Here is a 24,212-nt window from a genome sequence, read left to right on the forward strand (position 1 = left end):
ATTTGACATTTCATTTCTTTCCATTAACACTTAACAACAATATCATAAACATAAACGGTAAAAATAGTAAAGGGTACTTTAAAAAAAAAGGTAAATTTCTTAAACTACCTTTATGGTTTAGTTAATTGACTAAGTGTATCATTATTGTTTGAAAATTGACTAACACTACCCCTATTATTTCTGACAATTGACTAATACTTCCCTTATCGTTAATGTTCTGTCATAAATCATTCAAATGTGTATCACGTAACTGTTATAACTTTCAAATATACCCAATTTACCCTTATTATAACTTTCAACACTAACACCAACACCGGTTTTGACGAAATATCTCATTGTCCTCTTTAGCCCCGGCATCGACATTTGTTACTCGTAGTTGGAAAATGGACAGCTAGTATATCTGGAGGCTTGAAACAAGCATCCACATAAAGGATGGTTTGCTGGTTCAGAACGTCTCTAGCACCGGCACCATCTTGGTTTGAAAAATAATTTTCAAAATAAAACCCAACTTCGAACCCTCTTACTTCATGAGATTAGTCGGAAAGTTGTTAGTAGGTTAGGTCGCAAACCCTGTAAAGAAAAGGCTACTGTGAGGTCCGACCAACGTTAGTTGCTGCTGTAATGACAATGATGTCGAAGAGAATATAGGTGAGGTCTCATCTGTTCTGAAATTCAAATGAACCAATAGTGATTTGGATTTAGCACCTGAAAGCGGATGCGGGGAAAACCAAAGCTAAACCATAAGGTTTACAGGTTCTGAGAGAGCGCTCTCATTTTACAATATCTTTATACCATTATTTTGATTAACTCAAAATTTAATGTACGAGAGAGAGCGCGCTCTGAATTCATCTTTAGACCGTATTTGTTTTTCCAGCCATTATTGTAAATTTTTGTAAATAGATTTGAAGAATTTTTTGTGAAAAATTGAAGGAAAATAAAGGGTAAAACGGTAATTTTATCTTTTCATTAATTTTAAAAAAATATTAATCAATTCTCAAAAATAATAAAGATAGCATTAGTCAATTTTCAAAACGATAAGGTAATTTAAAAAATTTACCGTTAAAGAAAATATAAACAATAAGGGTTGAGTTAAAACAGAATGTATATTCTAGAAAGAAATGAATGTATATTCTAGAATCTCATCTCATCTTGCTCTTTCGAATAAAAACTTAAAACAGAATCTCATTTCATTTTTATATGTCCAAAAGCCAATTCGGTTCCTGATTAATCCATTGGCTCTTACTGTATTTACTTTTGCCGTGAGAGGCAGCTCTCGGCCTCTCGCACCACGAAAGCCATGAAAAATATATATAAAAACCAAAAAAGAGGTCTTAAAAGACAGGCTAGAGGATAGAGTCGGTCTGTGACTCCGTCTGTTGTTCAACTATTTCGTATGAACCGCTCGGCTCTCCTGTTTATTGTATAACGACCTGCTGGCTCCGCTAACTCATTCTTCTCGCTCTGGTCTGATTGTGTTCACGCCTCGTGTGTTTTTCTCAGGTGCTGTAGTTTTCGGAGACTAAGAAAAGGTGAGCGTCTTCGTTAGCGTTAATGGTGGCCACTCTTTCCTACATTGCTGCTACTCTTTATTATTTTAATGTAGAGTCATTATTTTGACTTAGACCTGGGCAGAGGAGGCAACTCTTGATAAAGAAAGTTTTGATTCGATTCGTATTCTGATTCCGAGCTACCGGAGACAGCAATAAACAAAGAAGAGAAGGAACAGGGGTGGCAATAGAGGAGATGGGAGAGGAGGAAGAGGGAACCGTTGGTACAAAAATAAAGATTGGCGTCTGCGTCATGGAAAAGAAGGTGAAATGCGGCTCGGAGGTTCTCTTCCTTTTTCCGCTGAACCTAGATATATGCTTTCCTTTCTCTGTCTCTCTGTTAGCAAGGATGTATCTGAATGCATTTACTGTCGTGCTTCGTTTATATCTTTTACTTGCTGCACATTGATTTTCTCATTGTTTTCTGCCTTGTGGTTTCAGGTGTATTCGGCTCCCATGGGGCAGATTCTGGAGAGGCTAGAGGCGTTTGGTGAATTTGAGGTATCGGTTTGAAACTTCGAATATTGAATTGAACTTCGTTGCTTGTTTTTTTGCGCTTAGTACAATGTATGTGATATTTCCTTTGAACTCTAGTCAATGGCATTAGTGGAATTCTGGATGATTAAATCATGAAAATCCAGATGAGATTGATTCGTTTATGTTGCATTCTAGAATCTTGGATTTTTCATCCTGCTAATGATCAGAGGCTTCATTTCTTTTGTTACTGCTCTCATGTTTTTATCTTTTCATGATGAAATGATCGGAACTGTTTCTTTTGTGTAATCATATATCCCTTCATCTTTATTTATTTACTTTTGTATGTAATGCAGATAATAATTTTTGGTGACCGGACTATCCTTGAGGATCCGGTAGAGAGGTATGCCTGTAATTTACTAACGTCAATGTTTTTTTCTTTTTTTTTTTGATAAATGAAGAATTTATTAGAGAAAGAAAATAGAAGCAACTTTTACAGGAGACGCTTGGAGAGGCACGAGATGCGACCTCTCCAACCCTACAAAAACTTAAAAAGATTACAACTGAGCCCAATACAAATGTTCCCTCATTGCCCCTTGCTTGGCTAAACAGTCAGCCATAGCATTAGCAGATCTCCCTACTCATTGTATTCCAACATACAAGTTTCTCGTCAAACATTTGAATCTTTTAAGTTCATTTCTGAAGCACCAAGCTACAGTCTCTGGATTCTGTAACCACCCCACGACCACCTTAGAATCACCTTCTATTAGTAACTGCTCCACTCCTATCTGTACAGCAAACTGTACCCCTTGTAGTGCAGCTAAAAGTTCTGCCCTCATGGAGTCCCCCTCACCTAGAGGACCCGAAAAAAGAAGAACCACAAAACCACTTCCGTTCCTTATAACCCGTCCCATCCCAGAAGGGCCTGGGTTGCCCAAGCTACTCCCATCAAAATTTAATTTCAGGAAGCCTTCAGGTGGAGGTAACCAGTTCATGTGAAACTTTGTCTTCAATGAAGAAGAACTGATTGCCACTTCTGCCCAATGCCTCCACAGGTCATTAAAAGAAAACTGCTGAAATAACTCTGAAGATTTTAGCCACACTATAGCCCTATACAGGATACAGTCCTTCAAATCTTGTTGACTTCACACCTCTTGGAATATTCGGGCATTCCTTTCTTCCCACACTGTCCAAAGCAGTGCTGCTCTTGCAAACCTCCACATTATTCTTCCTCTTCGATGGTGCAAAGCAAAGGTAGAAGGGTAAAAAAGTAAGCTTACATCTGCTGGCCTATTCCACCTGAATAAAAAAATCAAGAAGAGCCAATCCCACAAATCTGCTGTAACAGATTTACTAACGTCAATGTTTGCTTCTTCACCATATTTCTTCGTTGTTTTTTGTAGATAAAACTGTTATGCACCTTTCTTTGCCTCTTTATGTTAGTTATTCTGTTCTGGTGTGTTAGAACATTGTGGTTGTGGATGTTATATCTTATATGAAGAAGTTTATGCGGTATAGGAAACAAATAAAGGATTCCAAAATCCAAACTAGTTTTTATTTTATTTTTATTTTTAGTGTGTGTGTGTGTGGGGGGGGGTGTTTGTCAAAAAGGGCATCATCACATTAATTATTGTTATAGGGCCACCAATAACTAGTTGCTTTTAAGGGTTAACACTCATAAAATAATTGTTCATCTCATTACTTCTCGAGATAGACAACTTTAATATTTAATATAATTATATCCTTTTTAGTGATTTCCCTTTTTTCTATTATCAGTTAGTTTCATGCTGATAACATTTTGCTTGGTGATTTAAATGGAGGTCTCTCTCTTGCATCTGGATAATCTTGAAAAATCTAGGTTGTGCAATTTTTATGTGAATTTGAGATATGCATTACCATAATGTCAACTGTGATTCAACAATTGATTATAGAAATTTAAGGGATCTCACTCTATTGAATTCCCTTCTATACTTCAGGGTGGCACTGTTTTCCTTGAGTATGTTCCAATTGCTCCTCAAAGCACATTCTTTTCACTCTGCTCATTTGGTTCATATAATCCTGCCAGTGCCCATTTGTTCTGATATTGCTCCAGAGTTCCTTCACTGTTTCTACTTCAACATTGTCCATTCTATTATTAACCTGCCCTTCCTAATCACCATTTTGGTTGTAGCTTGCCTATCCAAAGAACATATTACATACATACAAGAGGGATTTTTTTTGAGCATCATTTGCAATTTTTTATCAATGAAGATAAATTTTATTAAGCATCAAAAAGAAAGAATTACATCAACGTGGAAAGTTCACCACCACAAGAAACTATAGATTTTTGCCCAAAAAAATTGTTGTCTTGTTATCTTGTAGTCCCTTGTTTAGCCAATGTGTCTGCCATCCCATTTGCTGTTCTTCTAACCCATCTAAATGTGACATTCATCAATTTCACGGACCATATGCTTGTAAACCCATGGGATTTGGGTACTATTCCTTGTCCATGAGATAACCACTTGAGAATCCCCTTCCACTTCCAAGTTAAGAAACCCAAACCGCTTAGCAAATTTAAGGCCCTGAAGAAAACTATACAGCTCTGCTGTCACTGCATCACCATTGGGTACAGGTCCTGAATATAAAGCAAGCACCTTCCCTTCTGAGTCTCGAAAGACCCCTCCCATCCCAGCTATAGCTTGATTGCATATGTAGCTACCATCAAAGTTGAGTTTTACACAGTTGGCTGCTGATTGTCTCCATTCCATCACTTTTCTTTCCTTGTTTTGAGCTGACATAGCCACCTCCTTCCACTTTCTCAGGATATCATTTAGAGAGCAAGATTTGAAATCCTCCATTGACTTACCCAATGAGCAACTTTTAATTTAACTGTTTCCAGGACTTCCATATCAGTCCTACTCTTTTCATTGAAAATCCTTCCATTTCTTTCTTCTGAAACAGTCCAAATCAATGCAGCTCTCACAGCTTTCCACATTAGCCTTCCTCTAGCCTTTGATTGTTGCAAGAAGGCTGGATCAAAGAGCCCTGCCACATCCTGAGGAGCAGTTCTGTCTAACGTTAAACATATCAATTGTTGGTGTTTTAGACTTAATACCTTTTAGGCAACTTTTTTCTTTCTTTCTTTATTTATTTTACTTTTCTAGAACAAACTTTGATTTTCTTGGTTGCAGAGCATATGGTATGGCTACCATTGTCATTTAAATCAACCTTTGTGTTTTGTTCACAAGTTCTCGCTGGAATATTTCCTGTTCAATTTTTCCTCTGCATGGGTCAATCCTGTTTATGCATATGACTGTGTATGTATATACATATGTATTTCCTATACTTGCAGGGATGGAGCCTATTGATGATAACTGTGCAGTCCATTGTCATATATCCTCCTCTTGCTAAATATTAATTCATGTTGTTAGTTTGAGTGTTTAGCAAGGAGTGCTGGCTTACTTCACAGGTTGTATTTTAATATATGAATAGATTATTAACTGCATCTTGTTCCTTTCAGTTGGCCAATATGTAATTGCTTGATTGCTTTCTACTCGTCTGGATATCCCCTTGAAAAGGCTGAGGCATATGCTGCTTTGCGGAAGTGAGTTTTCTTGTTTGATTTATCTAGTTGCCAGTTATGTTTGCTTAGAGATTTTTTTTTTGAATAAAGTTAACTAATTTTATTAATGAAAGGAGAGGTACACAAGAGGGTGTACAAGTACAAAAGAGGGGCTGAACCCCTGAGAACTACACAGGAGGACAGGAATCACAGTACAATGACTCTAGAATAACTCCTAATTTTGCTAGACCAACGGCAATTGCATTTAGCTCCCTTGGGATCCAGGTTAGAGAAACATTTGTATGAGCCAGGAGGTCCCTTGCCTCTGATAGGAAGTGACTAAGTCTCCAAGGTCCAGCTTCCTGTTGATCCAACCATCTTATAATGTTGGCTGAGTCACCTTCATTTGAGAAGCTTTGAATGCCCAGTTTGCTGACTAGGCGAATCCCTGTTAGAGCTGCTAACACTTCTGCCTTTGTGGAGTCGGCTATCCCAATCGGACCACTATAAGCCCAGAAGGTATGGCCATTCTCATCTCTTAGAATTCCTCCTATGCCAGTGGCTCCAGGGTTACCATAAGCACTTCCATCAAAGCTAAGAGTCCAGAATCCTACCCTTCTAACTGAGGGAGCTCTGGGAGGGGGTGGGGTAGGAGGGGAGGAAACCAGGAAGTTGTATACGTTTCTGATGAGATCATTGAAAATAACTCCTGTGAACTCCTCTGAACCAGAGGCCCACAAGTTGCAGTTGTGAGTGATGTGGTTGATCAGCTCATCCTTAGATTTTGACCTATTTTCAAACAGTCGATTGTTTCTTTCCTCCCAAATTCCCCAAAGAACAGCATGCAGTATTATCAGCCAAATTGGTCTTACCTCTCTTGCTCAGACCTCTTCCTTGCCACTGAGAACTCTGGTCCTGAAGATGATTAGGAGCCGCCCAACTGAAGCCAACTAAATGAAGAAAGAAGTTCCAGATGTTGCTTGCTACCTGGCAATGTATGAAGAGATGGTTTGTTGTCTCTCCTTCACGTAGGCAAAGGGTACAGGCGTGAGGGGAGATATAAAGCCTTCCAAGATTTTTCTTCTGCAGTAACTCACTAGTGTTCACTCGCTGCAGGCAAGCCTCCCAAACAAGGAAACTCACTCTTGAGGGTATAAACTTGCACCAGATCTTCTTGTAAGGAAAGTCACTATCTCGGGTACCTGCAACCAGAGCTTCGAAGAAAGACTTGGACGAGAACTCACCTACAGGGTGGGGTTTCCAGACTCGGGAATCTTGGGAATTTGGGGAGATGTAGGCTTCACTGAGAGAAAGAAGGAGTTCAGTTAGCTCACTGATCTCTGGATCCCTTAAGGGTCTTCTGAGGTTCAAGTTTAGGTTTCTTTCATTACTGGAAAGGGGAAGGCACTGGGAGATGGTCGCGCCCTTATTTAGAGTAAGGTTATAGAGCCTGGGATACTGATCTGCTAATGTGAAGTTGCTCCACCACAAATCTGTCCAGAATTTTATTCTAGTACCACTACCCACCTTGTATCTAATGAAAGAAATAAAGAGGTTGTGAATAGCAGAAATACCTTTCTAGGGATTTGAGAAAGCTGATCGGTTTGAGCGGAGACTGCAATCCCAACCGTTTACATTTAACCTGTACTTGCTGGTGATGATAGTTGCTCAAAGAGAATTTGATTTCGTGGGGAATCTCCACAGCCATTTTCCAAGAAGGGCAATGCTTTTCTCTTTTAGATGCCTGATTCCTAATCCTCCAGCCTCTTTTGGTTTACAAACCTGATTCCAATTTACTAGGTGCCCTTTTTTTACACCTCCGCCTTCCCAAAGGAAATCTCTTTGGATTTTTTCAATCTGTGCTCTGACTCTTACAGGGATCTGAAATACTGATAGAAAATAGACAGGCATGTTTGCATGGGAGGCCTTAATAAGTGTAATTCTACCCCCTTTTGATAGGTAGCAGCTTTTCCAAGTAGCTAACTTCTTTTCACACTTTTCCACCACAAGCTCCCAAAAGCTTGAATTTTTTGGATTCCCTCCTAGTGGCATACCCAAATAGGAAAGGGGGGAGATTTTCCACTCTCCAATTCAGAATTTCCTTGAAATTTTCCATCAGGGACCCTTCAATCTGGTTTATTGCTGCTAGGCTACTCTTTGTGTAATTTGCCTTCAGCCCTGATACTACTTCAAAACACTGACGCATTCTTTTCACATTTGAGATGTTCTCCTGATTGGCTTCCAGGAATAAGATGACATCATCGGCAAAGAGGAGGTGGGAGACATTTATGGCATCTCTTCCTACCTCAAAACCTTTGTTCAAATTAAGGTTTTTAGCTTTCTCCAAAAGCTGGCTGAAAACATCCATTACCATTGTAAAGAGGAACGGAGAGAGGGGGCATCCCTGTCGTAGACCCCTGCTGGCTTTAAAATAACCTTTAGGCTCTCCATTGATCATGATCGAGAACTAGGCAGAACTAATACAGCCTTTCATCCATTGCAACCATTTTGTACCGAAGCCCTTCAAATTTAGAATTTGGAGCAGGCAATCCCAATCAACTTTATCATAAGCTTTTTCAATGTCTAGTTTCACTAGAAGGCCCTTCCTTCCACTCTTCGTTCTGTCTTCTACAACTTCATTTGCAATTAGGATGCTGTCTACAATTTGTCTTCCTCTCACAAAAGCAAACTGATTTTGAGAAACCAACTCTTTTAGAACCTCTTTGAGTCTTTTTGCCAACACCTTTGCCATTATTTTGTACACTCCCTACAAGACTTATTGGCCTGTAGTCTTTTACTTCCAGGACACCATTTTTCTTTGGAATGAGGCATATAAAAGTGGAATTAACTCCTTTATTGACCACCCCCGTGGAGTGGAATTCTTTAAAGACCTCCAGAATATCCTCTCTTACTACTTCCCAACAGATCTGGAAGAAGAAGATCGGGAAACCATCAGGCCCAGGTGCTCTATCTCCATCCATATCAAAGACCGCTTCTCTTATTTCTTGCTCTTCAAATTCCCTTTCAAGCCAAATTCTCTTGTCTTTTGCTATAGTCGGCCCTTCCCAGTTTCTTAAATTAAAATTCCTAGCCCTTTCCTTGGAGTAAAGAGATTTGAAATGGTTTAGAAGTCTTAGTGATCTCTTCTGCTTCTTCCACTTCCCTCTAGTCCACCTTAATTTTTGAGATGAGATTCTTTTTGTGCCTACTCGATGCATAGTTGTGGAAGAATTTTGTATTGTTGTCTCCTTCCTTTAACCATCTGACCCTTGACCTTTTCCTCCAAAAGATTTCTTCTTTTTTTTTTTGATAATTGAAATAATTTTATTAATCAGCAATAGACAATAGTACAAAGACCCCAAGGAAAGGCAAAAGTTGCAACCTCTCCGGACTAGTTAAGTACATATTTCCAAATTAATAACAACTTACATAAAAGCACAAAAAAGATCTTCCCTAGAAACCCCCTGTTTGGCTAAAGCATCAGCCAAAGAATTAGCAGACCTACTAACCTATTTTACCTCAACTCTCATATTGCTGGTTAACCACTTTACTTTTTTGATGAGATCTTTGTAACCTCAAATGGTGGTATCCAAGTTTAGGAGCCACCTTGTTACCACTTGAGGTTGGCGATATGAATTCCTTGTACTACAGCAAGGATTTCTGCCCTTGTGGAATCCCCCACTCCCATCGGTCCTGAGAATAGGGAAATTATGTTGCTGTCCTTATTTCTCAGGATACCCCCTATACTTGAAGGCCCGGGGTTGCCTTGGCTACTTCCATCAATGTTCAGCTTGATGACACCTTCCAAGGGAGGAATCCATTCTGATAGAATTCTATCATTCTTTGTTGAAGTGTTAGCTATTGCTAGCCAATTCCTCCACAAGTCATCAAAGATATCCACAGTTTTCAGCCAATGGATTGCTCTTGTTAGGATACAATCCTTCATTTCATCTAACCCTTTTTCCTTCTCTAAGAAAATTCTTGCATTCCTTTCCTCCCAAAGAGTCCACAGAGTGGCTGCCCTGACACATTTCCACATGACCTTACCTCTTCTAGTGTGCCAAACAAAGACAAATGGGTTGAATAACAAGCTTAAATCGGAAGGCATAGACCACCTACCTCCAAATAAACAAAGGCTCCACCTCCATATAGCTGTAGCAAAGGAACAGAAGATCAACAAATGGAAACAGTCCTCATTCTCGGCCTTACACAAGGAACACCAATTTGGGGAAAGACAAAGCGAGGGTCTCTTTTTCTGTAAGTTTTCCAAAGTATTGATTTTCCCATAGAAGACTTCCCAGCAGAATACAACAATTTTTGGGGGAATAAGTCGTGCCCAGACTTCTTTGATAGGGAATCCTTGGGAAATGGGGTTAGAACTGAGGGATTTTAGAAAAGAAGAGCAAGTAAAAGTACCTTTTGGAAGAGGAGCCCAAACCCTTTGATAAGAAGAAGTGGGGTCCAAGCAAACGGATTCTAGTAAACGAATTAGCTCAATAACACAACTCGACTCACCATCCCTTAACCCTCCACGAAACCCAAAGTCCTAATTTAAAGATAAGGGGTTTAACGGGCTCGGGAGAAAAGTTGCAATTAGCTCATGTTTGTGAAGGGAAATGGAATAGAGCGAGGGAAAACAATCTTTGAGGGGTTGAATATCCACCCAAATATCCTCCCATAACAGAATAGCATTACCAGAATAGGCATCATACCTGATGAATTTGAGGAAGCGAGGGAGAATACCATGTATAGCCTTCCAAGGTGTAGTAAGGGTAGCTCGGCGAGATATCCCGGAATCCCAACCATTTCCTGCACAACCATGAATGCTTGCCACCACCTCATGCCATAATCTCTCTCTCTCTCTCTCTCTCTCTCTCTCTCTTTCTCGGGGTCATCTCCATAGCCACTTCCCTAGAAGGGCTACATTCTTCAGCACTATGTTCCCTATCCCTAAACCCCCTTCTTCCTTTGGTTTGTTAACTATCTCCCATCTGATCAAGTGATCCTTTTTCACCTCTCCTGGTTCCCATAGAAAGTCCCTCATTCTCTTCTCCAGTTTCTTAGCCTCCCTTGGAGGAATTTTGAACACTGGAAGGAAGTAGGTTGGAAGGTTGGCAAGTGTAGCCTTAATTAAAGTCAGCCTACCCCCTATTGAAATGTAATTCTTTTTCCAAGCCGCCAAGCACTTATCAAATTTCTCCACAATAGGGGCCCTGAAACTACTTTCTTTAAGGTTGGCTCCTAAGGGTAGCCCTAAGTATGTCAAAGGCCAAGAAGAAATATTGCAACCTAAGCATTCTGCAATGGATTCGATCTCCCTATTCTCCAAGTTTACTCCAGCCACACAACTTTGATCAAAATTTACCTTCAAGTTGGAGACCCTCTCAAAGGTACTTATTAAAACCTTAAGGTTCTCCACTTTGCTCAACTCATTCCCTTCACAGAAAATAACAATATCATCAGCAAACTGAAGGTGAGTTACTGGAATGCCTTAGCTCCCTATTCTCCATCCCTTTATTTGGCCCTCCTCATATGCTTTGGAGATCATCCTACTAAAGACATCAACAACAAGTGTAAAGAGGAAAGGGGAGAGTGGATCCCCTTGTCTTAGGCCTCTATTGGCTGGAAAAAAGTCCTTAACCACCCCATTCACCAACACTGAATAACGACAAGAGTTTAAGCATCCTCTTATCCTCTTATCCAATTTCCAACAGGAAATTCCAATCCACTAAGTCATAGGCTTTCTCCAAGTCTAGTTTGCAAACAAATCCTTTCTTGCCCGATCTTCTTATCTCTTCCACACTCTCGTTTGCAATAAGGATCTGATTTGTAATTTGTCTATCCTGTATAAAGGCTCCTTGTGCTTGGCTAACGAGAGAGGGGAGAACTACTTTGATCCTCCTAGAGAGCACTTTTGCCAGAATCTTATAGATGCTTGTCAGGCTAATTGGTCGAAAATCTTTGGGGTGTCTAGCATCATTCTTTTTTGGAATTAAGGCTATAAAGGTGGCATTGATTCCAGGACTCACAAAATGTTTATCCTCAAATTCTCTAAATACTCCAATTAAGTCTTCTTTGACTATGTCCCAACAGTCCTGATAAAATACCATTGTAAATCCGTTAGGGCCCGGTGCCTTAGCCCTATCCATAGAAAAAACAACTTGTTTAATTTCCTCTTCCTCAATCATTATTTCCAGCCATCCCTTATCTGTTTGGTTCAAAGTTGGCCAATTCTCCTCCCCTACTATTAACCGGTTCTCTAAGGGTCTTTGAAAGATGGATTTGAAGTGATCCACAATCCTACTGGCAATCTCCTCTTGAGAGGTTATCTCCACACCATCAACCTCAAGCTTTAGTATCAAAGTTTTCCTCCTTCTCCCATTAGCCAAAGCATGAAAGAATTTGGTATTCCCATCCCTTTCCTTGATCCACTTATGTCTGGATTTTTGTCTCCAAGAGATCTCCTCCTTCAACAAAGTCTCCTCTAACTCCTTTTTTAGTTTCCTCTTCATTTCTCTGTCTTGCTCATCCATCATCCCTTGGGATTCTTTTGCATCTAACTCCTCAATCTGAACCAATATTCTAAATTTTACCTCCTCCACTCTTCCAAATTGAACCTTATTCCATTCTTTTATTTTGCACTCAACCTTTTAAATTTTTTGTGGAATTTAACTCCATCCCATTTCACTTCTCTCATCTCTTCACTCCACCATTCCTTAACCTTAGGCAAGAAGTCCGGGTGTGTCAGCCACATATTTTCAAACCTGAATGGTCTAGGTCCATTGCCAAGAGGTTCTTGTCCTACTTCTTAGGGTAGTGATCATAGGTTATCCTAGGTAGGGTCTTAGCCACCAAACCTCTCCAGTGGCTCTCCCAACCCTCATTAAATAGGAATCTGTCAAGCTTTGAGCAGGTTGGGTTTTCTTGGAAGTTGGACCAAGTGTAAGTAGCTTGTAGTAAAGGAAGCTCCCGTAACTCACAGGAATTTATGAAGTCATTGATCTTCCTCATACTAGTTGTAATGGCCTGCCTAGGATTATTTGACTCATTTGCGAATCTTATTGCATTAAAATCACCCCCCAAACACCAAGGACCTTCCCACAAACCTTGAATTCCATGAAGCTCCTCCCATAACTCATTCCTCTCTCTGTGATTATTTGGACCATACACATTTGTTAGCACCCAAGTAAATCCATCTTCCGCCATTCTGAATTTTAGGGATACAGTGAAGTTTCCTATTAGCTCCTCTACTGGTTCTTCGAAGTCCTCCCTCCACAAAGTTACTATTCCCCCCCGAGGCTCCCCACGATGGAGCTAAGCATCATCTTACCCCTCTTATTTTCCAGATCTCCCTGACCCACCTTCTATCCAGTTCAACTAATTTTGTCTCCTGCAACATCACAACATCAGGTTCTCTCCTAAGTAGCTCCTTAATCAATCTCCTTTTTCTGGCACTACCCAAACCCCTTACATTCCAGCTTATTATCTTCATTACCTCTTAAGAATTTAGCCCTCCAATATAGTGTTCCTTCATTTAGAACCCTTCTTTCTTTCCCCTCTGCCACTGAACTCGATATCCCCTTTTGTCTATTATTAGTCTCTCTACTTCAGACTTTTTCTTCTTTTTCCTACCCTTATTTCCCATTGACTTCCTATTCTGCCCTTTATTTCCTAATTCCTGCCCCAATCTATTGGTTCTTGCCTCTGATTCAGGGTTTTTTGGAGCCACCTCTATTATTTCCTCCTTTTGTTTATATTCCTCCAGTAGGGCACAAATCTGCTCCCAAATCCATTCTAACTCCTCTTGTTTCCTTTCTAACAACCCAACTCCCTTCTCTGATCGGACTCCATCATTATCACTCGCCACTTCCTTGCTACCAGTTGGTTGGGATTCCAGGACATCTGTTACAGGCAGAGAACCCAAGTTAGTATCTAAAACCAAATGGACATGCTTACCTGGAATTAGCATAGATGGTTGCATGTGGACCGACTGTTGGGTATCAATTCTTGGAGTTAGGACTAGACCCTTCCCCTTTTCCGGACTCAGCAGTGGAAGCGGACTAGGTACAACCAATACTTCCTCACCCTCTACAGTCATAGAAACTTCACTTCTCTTTCCCTCTGCGTGAATCCTTAGGTAAGGCTCCAAGTTTGAGTCCTGTCTCTCTGGCCTGATGTCTTGACTAGGCTGCACATATGGAATGGACTTATTTATTGGTCGGGATGCACTCTGCCTTACCTCTTTCAGTGTTCCCACCTCCACCTGTCTTTTGTATAGCATACTCAGTTTGGGAAAGATCTGTTCTCTGCTGCTAAGGCTCACTTTTCTTTGCGTTTTGATATTACCATAATCTTGCGAATCTGTCTCATCCTCTAGGAGTAATAGTTCAGTGTTTAGGCTACCCTCTTCCAGTATATCTCTTGGCTTTTGGAGGTCGATACTTCCCAAGCTAATGGTTTCTTCCAAATCTGAATCGGAATCAGAAAGTTCTTCATCGTCTGTCAAACTTTCCGAATCAGAGTTGAAAACCTCATTGCTCTTCACACTCCTGGGGTTACGGCGTTTCTGTTTCTTATGCAGCATCTTCTTCGAGGGTCTCCACTGTAACGAGCTGGAGACCTTCGCTGAATTGTTCGAACGAGAGAAAGGGCTTGAGGAAGACGATGGTATATGGATTTTACTGTCTACCTGAGGAGCCAACCTTGTCACGTGCTCCTTTAAGTTGTCACGCGCCCCTCTCACTCTTGGCTCTTTTAAGCATAGCCAACCTTCATCACATACCTCCTACCTGACTCTGAGGACTTTTCTTTCCATTTTGTCTGTTTCCCTTTAGTTGCTGCATCAAAGACATATTCCTTCACCCAGACAATCATGTCTGAGCCTTCCACAAGAACCGTAGTCCTCTTCTGTTCTCTTATTTTCAGTCCCATTCTTCCTTTGATTCGTATTTCTTCAAAGAGAAAATCTTTGGCCTCTACCCTCAAAGCTGACCTCCATTTTGCTTTCTCCACAAAACCTCCTTCCACTAAGCCTCTATCCATTGCTGAAAAAGTTCAATCCAACTTCCTCCCCTTCTTCTTCTTCTTCTTCTTCTTCTTCTTTTTGGATTACCATTTCCCACGAACTCCTTAGAGTATCTCTCCTGCTTCTTCCTTCTCCGTCCAGATCTCCTAATTGCTCTTTTTTTATCCAACTCTTCCAGCTCCATGAGGATGGCATTTTTTTCTTCTGTGAATGATTTGAACTCTTCTCTCTCCCAGGATTTCAGTTTTCTTTTCAGGAATTTCAGCTTTTGCAGCAATCTGTACCCTGCCCAGCCTTTAACTTTGCATTCCTTCCACCATAAAGCTACATTTTTCAGGAAATCTTTATGATGGGTCCACATCTTCTCCAGTCTGAATGGATGTTTACCTTTCAAAACCAGGTCTGTTCTCAAAACTAGAGGCCAGTGGTCTGAAGTGCAGCGAGGTCTAATTTCTTGGAGGAGATTTGGAAAATTTTCTGCCCAGTCTGCAGAAACCAGAAACCTATCTAATCTGCAGCTTATTGGATTCTCTTGAAGGCTTGACCAAGTGAACTGACCATTATGGAGAGGAAGGTCGCAAAGGTTGTGCCTCAAGATAAAACTGGAGAGTCCTCTCATGTTTCTGGTTGTTGATCTTCTGTTGGAATTTTCTTGAGGAAACCTTGATACGTTAAAATCACCTCCTAGAACCCAAGGGATTTTGTCACTCATGAAGAGCATCCAATTCTTCCCCAAAGCTTTGTCTGACTGAAGGTGCATTAGGTCCGTATTCTCCAGTCAAAATCCAACTAAAACCATCAGATTTATTAGTGAAAAGGACAGAGATTGAGTGCTCTCCTCTGTCTATTTCAGTACCTGAAACCTCCTCTTCACTCCAAGCTAGGATAATTCCCCCGGAGGCACCTAAAGCAGGAAGAAAAATCCATTTCTTGCCACGAATTTCCCAAATTGCTCTCAGCAGCTTCCTATCCACTTATTTTTTTGTTTCTTGATGGATGACTATATCTGGTTTTTCTCTTCTCAGAGTTTCCTTTACCAGACTTCTTTTTAGTTGGCCTCCCAACCCTCTAACATTCCAACTTAATAATTTCATTGAGCTCTTCTTGCTGATTTTCCCTTGACTGCCCTAGACCTTGTTGTTTTTCGATCTGACATTCCCATTGAAGTCTCCTTAGCTCCCTTTTAGAGATCCTCTTGCCAATGGTCACAAATTCAGCCTTCTGGACTGCTTCTTCCCCCTTTTTTGAATCCTGATTGAGGGTAGGTCCCTTTTCTTTGCTTATCCCCAATTTCCTGGCCATTTCAGTAACTTCTCTTCCCAGATTATTTTCCCTTCTGTGTCTATCATAACTGAGCTGCCTTTCTTCTGATTCTTTGTGGATACTTGGGTTAATGCACGGTTGAGAGAGGGCTCCGTTCAAACCTGAAATACAAAGGGAAGAAGTGAGGTGAGAACCAGGATTTGGAGAAGGCAAAGAATGAAAGACAGGAGAAGTATAGGAGGGAGTAAGGGAATCTCTGTTTCAAAGGCTAGATTGTCGTCTTCCATCTCTCTCTAGACTTGCTGGTTCACAATCTGTTCCATACTGAGGGTGTACAAGGAGTGTCTGCTCAAATATTTCCACACTGCCCCATGCTTCCTTTCTAGAGATCATGTCTTTAGCTCTTGAGAACGCCACCTCCCTGGGGTCTGGTTCGATCTCTGTTTCATAGGAACTTGCCTCTTCTTCTGATTCGGACTCGTCTGCCTCAAAGGGAGAGGATGAGCTTGGCTCTTCTTCTAGAGATGACGGAGGCCTGAAAACCACCCTGTTGTGTTTTCCTGAGCTTGGGGGAGTTTCAGGTGTCGGTTTGGTTAAAGAAGATGGGGTCTTGGGTGGGCTTGGGCCTGGCAGAACTTCTTCCAAGTTTGTAGCTGGGCTTTGGGGGAGATACGGCCCAGAACTTGCATCTGCAGTGGGTCCAGTAAGTTGTGAGGACTGTTTGGGGGCTGGCCCAAGTTCTGACTCAAATTTGAATTTTGAAAATGCATTTCGAGAGGGGGTTGGCCCGCCCTGCTTTTTCGGCTCCTCTTTTTAAGAGGCCTAGAAAAAGCTCTTTTGGGTAACTCTTTAGGTTTCTCCAAAAAGGCTTTTTCTGCTGGTTTCCTTCCTTCAAGCTTACAAAAGAGCCCAGAAATAGTTTTTGTTCCCGCAGGGGCTTCAGATCCTATTTTGGGAAGGGGGAGGTGAGTTGACTCGGCGGGTTGGGGAGGAGACTCGGTCGTCTTCTCCACTTCGACTGAGAGGTAGAACCAGACTCCGCGCTCTAACAGAGGAATGGATCGAGGAATCGCATGAACACCATGGCTTCTAACCTTTGTACGAGCGAAATTCAAGGAAGAAAGGTCTTTAGTTTTCTTGTTGATTTCCTCTAAGCCGCCACACAATCTTCCGATCAGGGTGAAGAGCTCCTTAGTCCAGAGGCGGTAGGGTAGACCATGGATTTTTAACCATCCATTAAAGACTAGGGAGTCTAGGGAGGTGTTGCTCATAGGAACCCATTGATCTAGAGAAACCGGTTTTCCATACAGCTGGAATTTCTTTAGGCTAACCCACCTTAGCACTAGCTCCTCAGATGGAGCAAAACCCGCCGCTCTATCAGCACCGATTGGCTGGAGACTTACTAGCTCATGAAAGTGGAGGTTTGCTGAGAGTCCTAGCCTTCTCTCCAGGAAAGAGCTTCATGCTTGGTGCAGACAAACACTTGCTTCCACAGACCGAAGGGTTTATCTTGGTAGATCACTGAAATAAAAGCAGACCCTCCTGCCTTTACAACTTTGCTTTTTTTCTCGAGCTGAGGGAAAAAAATTTACGGAGAGGTTGGGAGGGGCAGGATTTTCCTTTGGAGGGGATAGGGAGTTCAGTATACTTTCGAATCTCATCCAACCTCCGCTAGAAGGCTCTTCAGGTAAACAAATGTTTTTCCATTTATAGTTTTTTCCAAACTGCTCAAGCGTATGAACCTTCCCCACTTATTTTCTTGGGTCTGAATGAGGGTTCTACCCTGTTCAGTTCGGTATTTGTCTTTGAGGTGTCAATTCGGGTCCCTGTTTGCCTTTTGAGTGAAGTTTCTCCACCACTTCACCTCGTCGAGAGTTAGAGTCAATCTTGTCCAAGCTCCTCTGCTTCTTTCCGTCACCTCTATCCAGCCATGTCCCTCTGTTTGAGATTCCAATTTGAAAGTCTTTGCGCCTATCGCTACTGTTGTCATGGGTTGATCACTTTTCATGGATCTCCTTAATCTAACAGTTTGAGATGTTCGTTGATAGCTCCTTTCTCAAGTGAACTGATAAATGCATGTGCATGTGCTATTTTAGCAGCTTCTTCAATTTGATCAGTGGTTGCACTTGATCGTCCATAAGCAATGTTATCTCTAATGCTCAGACTTAGCAAGGCAGGTTCTTGGGTGACAATTGTCAGTGGGTTCATTTTATAACTTAATATGTTTAGAAATATTTTGTAAGTCTTGTTTTCTTCTTTTAGGATTGAAGAGTGGCTTAAGTTCTCATATTATTATGATTGTACAATTATATGCTCATAATTCACTAAAGCTTATATCATTCTTGTTGATACTTTTTTTTTGGATTTACATTCTACAAATTGAGAGGGGAGGGTGGTTAATTTTGTTTTGTCTATAGTTTTGCTTTTAATTTGCTTTTGTCCAAGTTGGTTGCCACTTCTTGATTGCTGTGGTTCACTTGGCTGGTTAAGTGATCCCGATATTTGGTCAAAGACTAACTTTACCAGGGAATAGGAGGCAAGTAATTGCACTAGAAGAGGTTCCATCAGTATTATCATGTACTCTCTCCCCAAGGAAGGACCAAGCTCAACCTAGGTCCCGTTCATTGGACAGTTTGGGTCTCTTTGAAGTTGGTGGTTGTTTTCTGGAAGCACAGAGAGATTTCATAGGTGCATTTGGGTCCTATTGGTCATGGAGTAATGCATGAATGGAAGTGAGGAAGGAATCCATGGAGAAAGAAATCAGTGTTCTCCTGATTTCTTATTGAGTGGTGATTTCATATTTTTTTGAGTGTTTCTAGTTTTGGTCAAGTTGAATCTTTTCTTTGATTGTTAACATTGAAAACTTTATTGGTTATAATAAAAGAATTTTATGTGCAATGAAAGTTGGTCCCTGTTGTTGGGCTAGTCACTTCTAACTAATTCCATACTTGTTAACATTCCTTGTTTATCCCTTTCTTTGCAAATGAATAATCCATGTTGTTTGCTGGTATAAACCCAAAGAAGTGAATCAACAAGTTCCCTTGCTAGATGTCTGATTTTTCTAATATTCAACATCTTACCTTAGCTTTAACCCTTTTAAGAAAGCAAGCAGTTCAACCCTGTAGAATCACCGATGTCTATAGGGCCTTAATAGAGGCCTATAACAGTTTCATATCCATTTTCTAAATACAACAATGCCTAGATTGCTTGGATTCCCCATGTTGCATCCATCAAAGTTGAGCTTTACTGGATTCATTGCTGGTAGTGGTAGAGTAAATTCTTTTAGAATGTTTGGCCTAGAAGATGAGGAGTGAGCCACAATTTGTACCCTAAAAGAGTTACTAGTCCAAACATTCCTCATCTTGTTAGTTATTTATATAAATATATGTAACGCATATATGTTATTTATTTATTTATAAATATATTATTTATATTGCATTTTTGTAAATTTGTTATATTAATTGTTTTTTAAATAAAAATCATGTATATTCATGATGAAAATAGTTGAACAGATACTTACATTTTTTGTTTTTCTTTTTTAAATTATTATATTTTAATACTCTTTTAACACTTTATTATTTTTTAAGAAATTTAAATTGGATCAGATCAGATCCGAAAATCCAACTTCATCAGATTCGAATTCGAATCCATACTTATGAGATCCGATCGGATAAGCTCTTAACAGTGTTGGATTGGATTCGGATATGCCCCGATCCAAATCCGATCCGGTCTGATCCATTTGCATCCCTAGATTAGGGTGTGCTTTTTAGGGGGTCTTTGGAGATTTTTCAGTTGAAGGTTTTGCTTTTTTGTTTTCTTTAGGTTTGATGGTTTATAAGGGTGGTGCTTTGTTCGGGATGGTAGTGGGTGTTTTTCTATGAGTGTATTTGGTTCCTTGTTTTAGGGGTGTGTGGTTTTTGCAGTTAGTTTGGTAGATTCTTGGTCTTTTGTTCTTCTCTCGAGTGATTCCTTATCACCTTCCTTCGTACTTTTTTTTTTTGTTTAATGAAATCTTTATCTTTTATCCTTCAAAAAAATGTGCAAAAAAGATATTGTATTTCCATCTACTTTCTTATTTTCTGGATTGGTAGGGTAATCGGTATCATTTTTTAATGTAGGATAATCAATATCAATTATGTTCAGGTACATGTTTCCTTGTTGCTTTCAGGCCTTTTTTGGTAAATGAATTGGAACAACAACACCTTCTGCATGATAGAAGGAAGGTTTATGAGGTATTTCTTCTATACTGGTGCAATAATTGTTCATATGCTTCTATAGTTTGTTGTACTCATTTTTTATATTATTTGCATGGTATTGTTTGGCCACTGATAAAAATTCAACAGCAAAACCTATGGTCCAAAAAACTTTTGGCATAAGCCTTGACTTGTGAGTTGTGAATGCATTGAGAATGTGATGTTCCCATCCTGCAAACCTCCTATACACCGTTTCGATAATTGGGTCCAAGCCTGACTAGAGAACTGTTTCATGCCAAGGGGGAACCCAAATAAGAGCAAGGGGATATCCCCGAACAATTAGTTTTTAATTGTTATATCCTATCACAACTTATCAGTCATCCTTGATCTTTGCTCTATCAATTACAAGAGAGTAGCATGATTGCAAACCATGGAATGTTTTTGTTGCTCTGAGGATTGAGGAAGAGGCTACTGTGTTCATAACGGTATAGGGGAGTTCAAAGAGAACTGTTGTTGAATCAACTGAAGTGGCGGATAGAGTGTCCTTTGTGGGTCATTTTTTTTCCTGCAAAAGCCTGATCTTGGATGGTGATTAGTTGGGTTTTTGGCTGGCTGAAGGGTCTCTCCATTCAGGTGGTGAGGGAGCTTGAAGGAGGCTTATTTTTTTTGCCTTTCATTCAGAAGTTGAGGTTCTTGTTTGCCTTGAAAGGGGAAAATATCTTTCCATTTTTGCCTTCTGTTATCCCCATATAAATCAGCTAGTTGATGGATTATACTTTTTGCTGTCCCATTTTACCACCTTGGTAGCCATTGGTGATGCTTTAGGCAGGTTTATTAGTGTAGATGAATGGAGATACATGTCTGTCAGATCTTCCCAATTTGTTGAACTTGTAGGTGAACAACCAAGTCCTATTTGTTCAATTTGTTAGAAACTTACCCCTAGCAAAATGGTTTCTTTTAATAACTGCAGATTGCTAGTTATGAACCTGAATTCGAATAAGATGAACCACTACAGCTGGTAATTATGGTTGCTACCCTCTTATTGGTTCTTGTGTATGATGTGGTGTTGATTGGCAGGGTGTGTATTAATTATTTTTTCTCTCTTTGATTTATCTTTTCTTTCTTTTGTCAGGTTAATTGCCTTGTAAAGCTCTTGTACTTTTTTTTCCCCAAATTAATAACATTATTTGTTGCTTATCAAGAAAGATAACATCATTTACACCAAATCTGAAGATGTGGAAAGTTCACCATTTGGTGCTGACTTCTGGTCTACATCTGATCTTGTAATTGATAATGTTTAGGTTCTTAGTTGTTAGATTGTAATTGTAAGAAGTTAATGCTTTTGTTTGTGGGAGTTCAATACCAGAGACTGATAAATGTTTTGTTTTTTGAATATAGTGTCTTGAAATGTATGGAATTCCTGTTCCAAGATATGCTCTTGTAAATAGGAATTTTCCTTATGAAGAGCTGGATTATTTTGTTGAACAAGAAGATTTTGTTGAGGTCCATGGGAATCGCTTTTGGAAGCCATTTGTGGAGAAGCCCATTGATGGTGAGTTCATCATCCCTTTTGCTAGTAAGTTCTTGTTTATTAGAGTCTTGACTGTTTATGGGCAATGAATTTAGATTGTCCCTTGATAGGAGACCCTTCTATGTTATCTTTGTAGTTTAAATACATTCAAAATTTTCCTAATATATCCTCAATAGCCCACTCCACCTCAACACATCCCCTAGGGGATGTCAGAACTTGGAAGTATTCAGTACAATGTATATCCAAAATATTGATGGGATATTGTGAATTCTGACTGCATAATACTGTTGATGGTGAGGCAATATGCTGAATAATGTACAAAACAGAATCTTTGCTTAAACTCCAAAACCCTCCTGAATTAAGGGAGGTTTGTTTGTTTACTACCTAAACTATTAAAAGTTTCAAATACCCCCTAAACTTTTACATGTTAAGCAATGTTAACGACAAGAATAAAATTACTGTATTACCCCCGCTGTTCAGGGAGGGTATGTCATATGTGAAACTTTTCCATCCACCTAAGCCCTAAGACCACCCCACCCTGCAAGATGGTAGTTGTCAAAATCCACCCATCTGTTGCAGGCACCTTTGTTGCAGATTTCTAGAGTGTGTCGGTCATCCCCTGGTGAGACCAGGACTTGAATATTATAGCAAAGATAAGATAAAAATTGAAGAATGTTGTCTGTTGATGATTTAAGAGTTGGAGAGTTGCTTTGGATTCCTTCTTATTGAAGCATCTGCATAATGCAATTGCAAGGAGCATATCTATGTTATGAAAAAATATAAGGGAAAAAGGATCAATGTTTTAGTTGTTATTAATATCATCTACTTTCCTGTTGATAGAACGGGTTTTCTTCTTCTTCTTGTTCTTGTTCTTCTTATATTACCAAAGGAAGATGAAGAAGAACCTATTAAATCTTAAAAGGAAGCACATTCTGTGTAACTCAAGAATACAGAACCATACCTCGCTAGGTTAAGGAGGAGAAGTTCACAGAGGATGGAGAAAGTGAATGGGGTATGTGTTGCTCTGCAAGGAGAATCTTGTGCCTGCAGACTTGAACCTGAAAGGAGGGTTGACTCCTAGCTGGATATTGTTTCGCTTTATCACCTGTTTATCCCATCTGTGCAGACTCATGATTTTCTATTTTATGCAGTGTTTTAATAGGCATGGGAGGCGTACGCCTAGAGGCACGTCTCTAGGTGAGGCACCCCCAAAATGCCTTGAGGAGTTTGCCAGAGGTGTTGATACCTTTGAGGTGTATGCCTCAGGTGCAAGAGGCATACACCTCCTCATATGCCTTTTTCATGAGGCATGCTTAGAGGCGTTCAGCCGTACACCTCATGCGCTTCATACGCAACTCATACAAAAAGATAGAAAAAAAAGAAAGAAAAAAGAAAGGAAAGGAAAGGAAAAAAGGGAAGGGAAAGAAAATGAAACAAAGAAAGAAAAGAAAAGGGAACAAAAGGGAAGGAGAGCGAAGGGGAAAGGAAGTTTGGGCCAGGGGCAAAGCCCCCAGACCCCCAACCTCTTTCCAATGCAATCCGAGTTGATATTTTTGTGCTAGGAGGGTCTTATTTGCTTTGACATGACCACCCCCCCCCCCCACCCCCCCCTATTTCAGCTAGTACTATGCATCTTCATTCTTCTGCTTCTTCCCCCTCCCCGTCCTTTCTCTTCCTCCTTATCTCCCTCCTCTTAAGGAGGCTTACACCTCCTTGTGTTTGTGAGGCTTACACCTCTTATGTTCTAAACTACACCTCACGCCTCTAGATGGTGGAATGCCTTGCATCACACCTCCACGTTTTAAACATTGAATTGATGTTGATATTGTGCACTGCATATTGGCAAATTTCTTGCAACGGTTGAAAAGGAAGGACTTGAAGCTCTTGGTTCTCAAGTTATGCTGCCATATTGAAGGTTGGATGGTCTATTGATGCATATCTTGTAGAAATTGCCCCCAAACCGTATCTGAATCTACAAAAATTTATTGCAATAATAGAGATCTTGCATGATTATACCTGTATTATCGATGATGGACTTTACAGAGTAATTAATATATATTTGAAGGCTCATGCAATGCTGACTGATAATGAATGCAAGAACTAGTGCAAGTTCATAGATTGCCAAAAATTCTCTCAGGAAGCCTGTAATCATGCACAGAATGATCACCTTTTAGGTAGATAGTTGTCTGAGCCCTCTGAGCAACTTCACTAGAAAGATCATTGTAAGATAACAACCAATGATGTAGTTACTCCGAAATTGAGATAAAACACATTATGTGTGGACTTGTGGAGAGATCATCTCATCAGAGAAACAACTAAAAATAGTTTTTTGTTCTTCAAAATGGGGTTCATTGGTTTACTTTTGGGTGAGAATTGGTAGAAGGGTTCTAGGGGTTCAGGTGATCTTTAGGGGTGGTTTCAGTGGAGGTTCTATATTTACCATAACCTAGATTCCTTTTGTGGGCCCAAATTGGACTTATAGGCAGTTTTAGCAATCTAGTTAGACAAGACAAATAGCTTGAGAAAAATTGGGTGTTGGGAGGTTGTTTTGTTGGAAGGGTTAGAAATCAGATTAGACATGGCCAAACCGGGTTTAGTGGCTGGTTGAATTTTTTTAAGAATTTTCTAACCCCACCCG

The 24,212-nt window shown here is 40.2% G+C and overlaps 1 protein-coding gene across 15 annotated transcripts in view; it reads left to right on the top strand.

The window, feature by feature from the left end:
* The first annotated feature begins 1,199 nt into the window (after positions 1–1,199).
* Positions 1,200–24,212, top strand: part of LOC148863031 (inositol hexakisphosphate and diphosphoinositol-pentakisphosphate kinase VIP2-like) — a 188,248-nt gene continuing 165,235 nt past the window's right edge. For 6 of the 15 annotated variants that reach the window (XM_088975881.1, XM_088975889.1, XM_088975885.1 and 3 more), the window contains exons 1-7: positions 1,223–1,529; positions 1,623–1,830; positions 1,989–2,048; positions 2,378–2,424; positions 5,521–5,604; positions 20,019–20,082; positions 21,442–21,595. In XM_088975881.1, the coding sequence (XP_088832007.1) occupies positions 1,744–1,830; positions 1,989–2,048; positions 2,378–2,424; positions 5,521–5,604; positions 20,019–20,082; positions 21,442–21,595 (496 nt within the window). In that variant the 5' untranslated portion in view covers positions 1,223–1,529; positions 1,623–1,743. Of the gene's footprint in view, positions 1,530–1,603; positions 1,831–1,988; positions 2,049–2,377; positions 2,425–5,520; positions 5,605–19,993; positions 20,083–21,441; positions 21,596–24,212 lie in introns of all 15 variants that reach the window. The other 9 variants (XM_088975882.1, XM_088975890.1, XM_088975886.1 and 6 more) reach the window with 6 other exon arrangements.

This window comes from Nelumbo lutea, chromosome 3 (genome assembly GCF_056320005.1).
Source record: "Nelumbo lutea isolate HS-2025 chromosome 3, American lotus-T2T, whole genome shotgun sequence".
NCBI lineage: Eukaryota > Viridiplantae > Streptophyta > Magnoliopsida > Proteales > Nelumbonaceae > Nelumbo > Nelumbo lutea.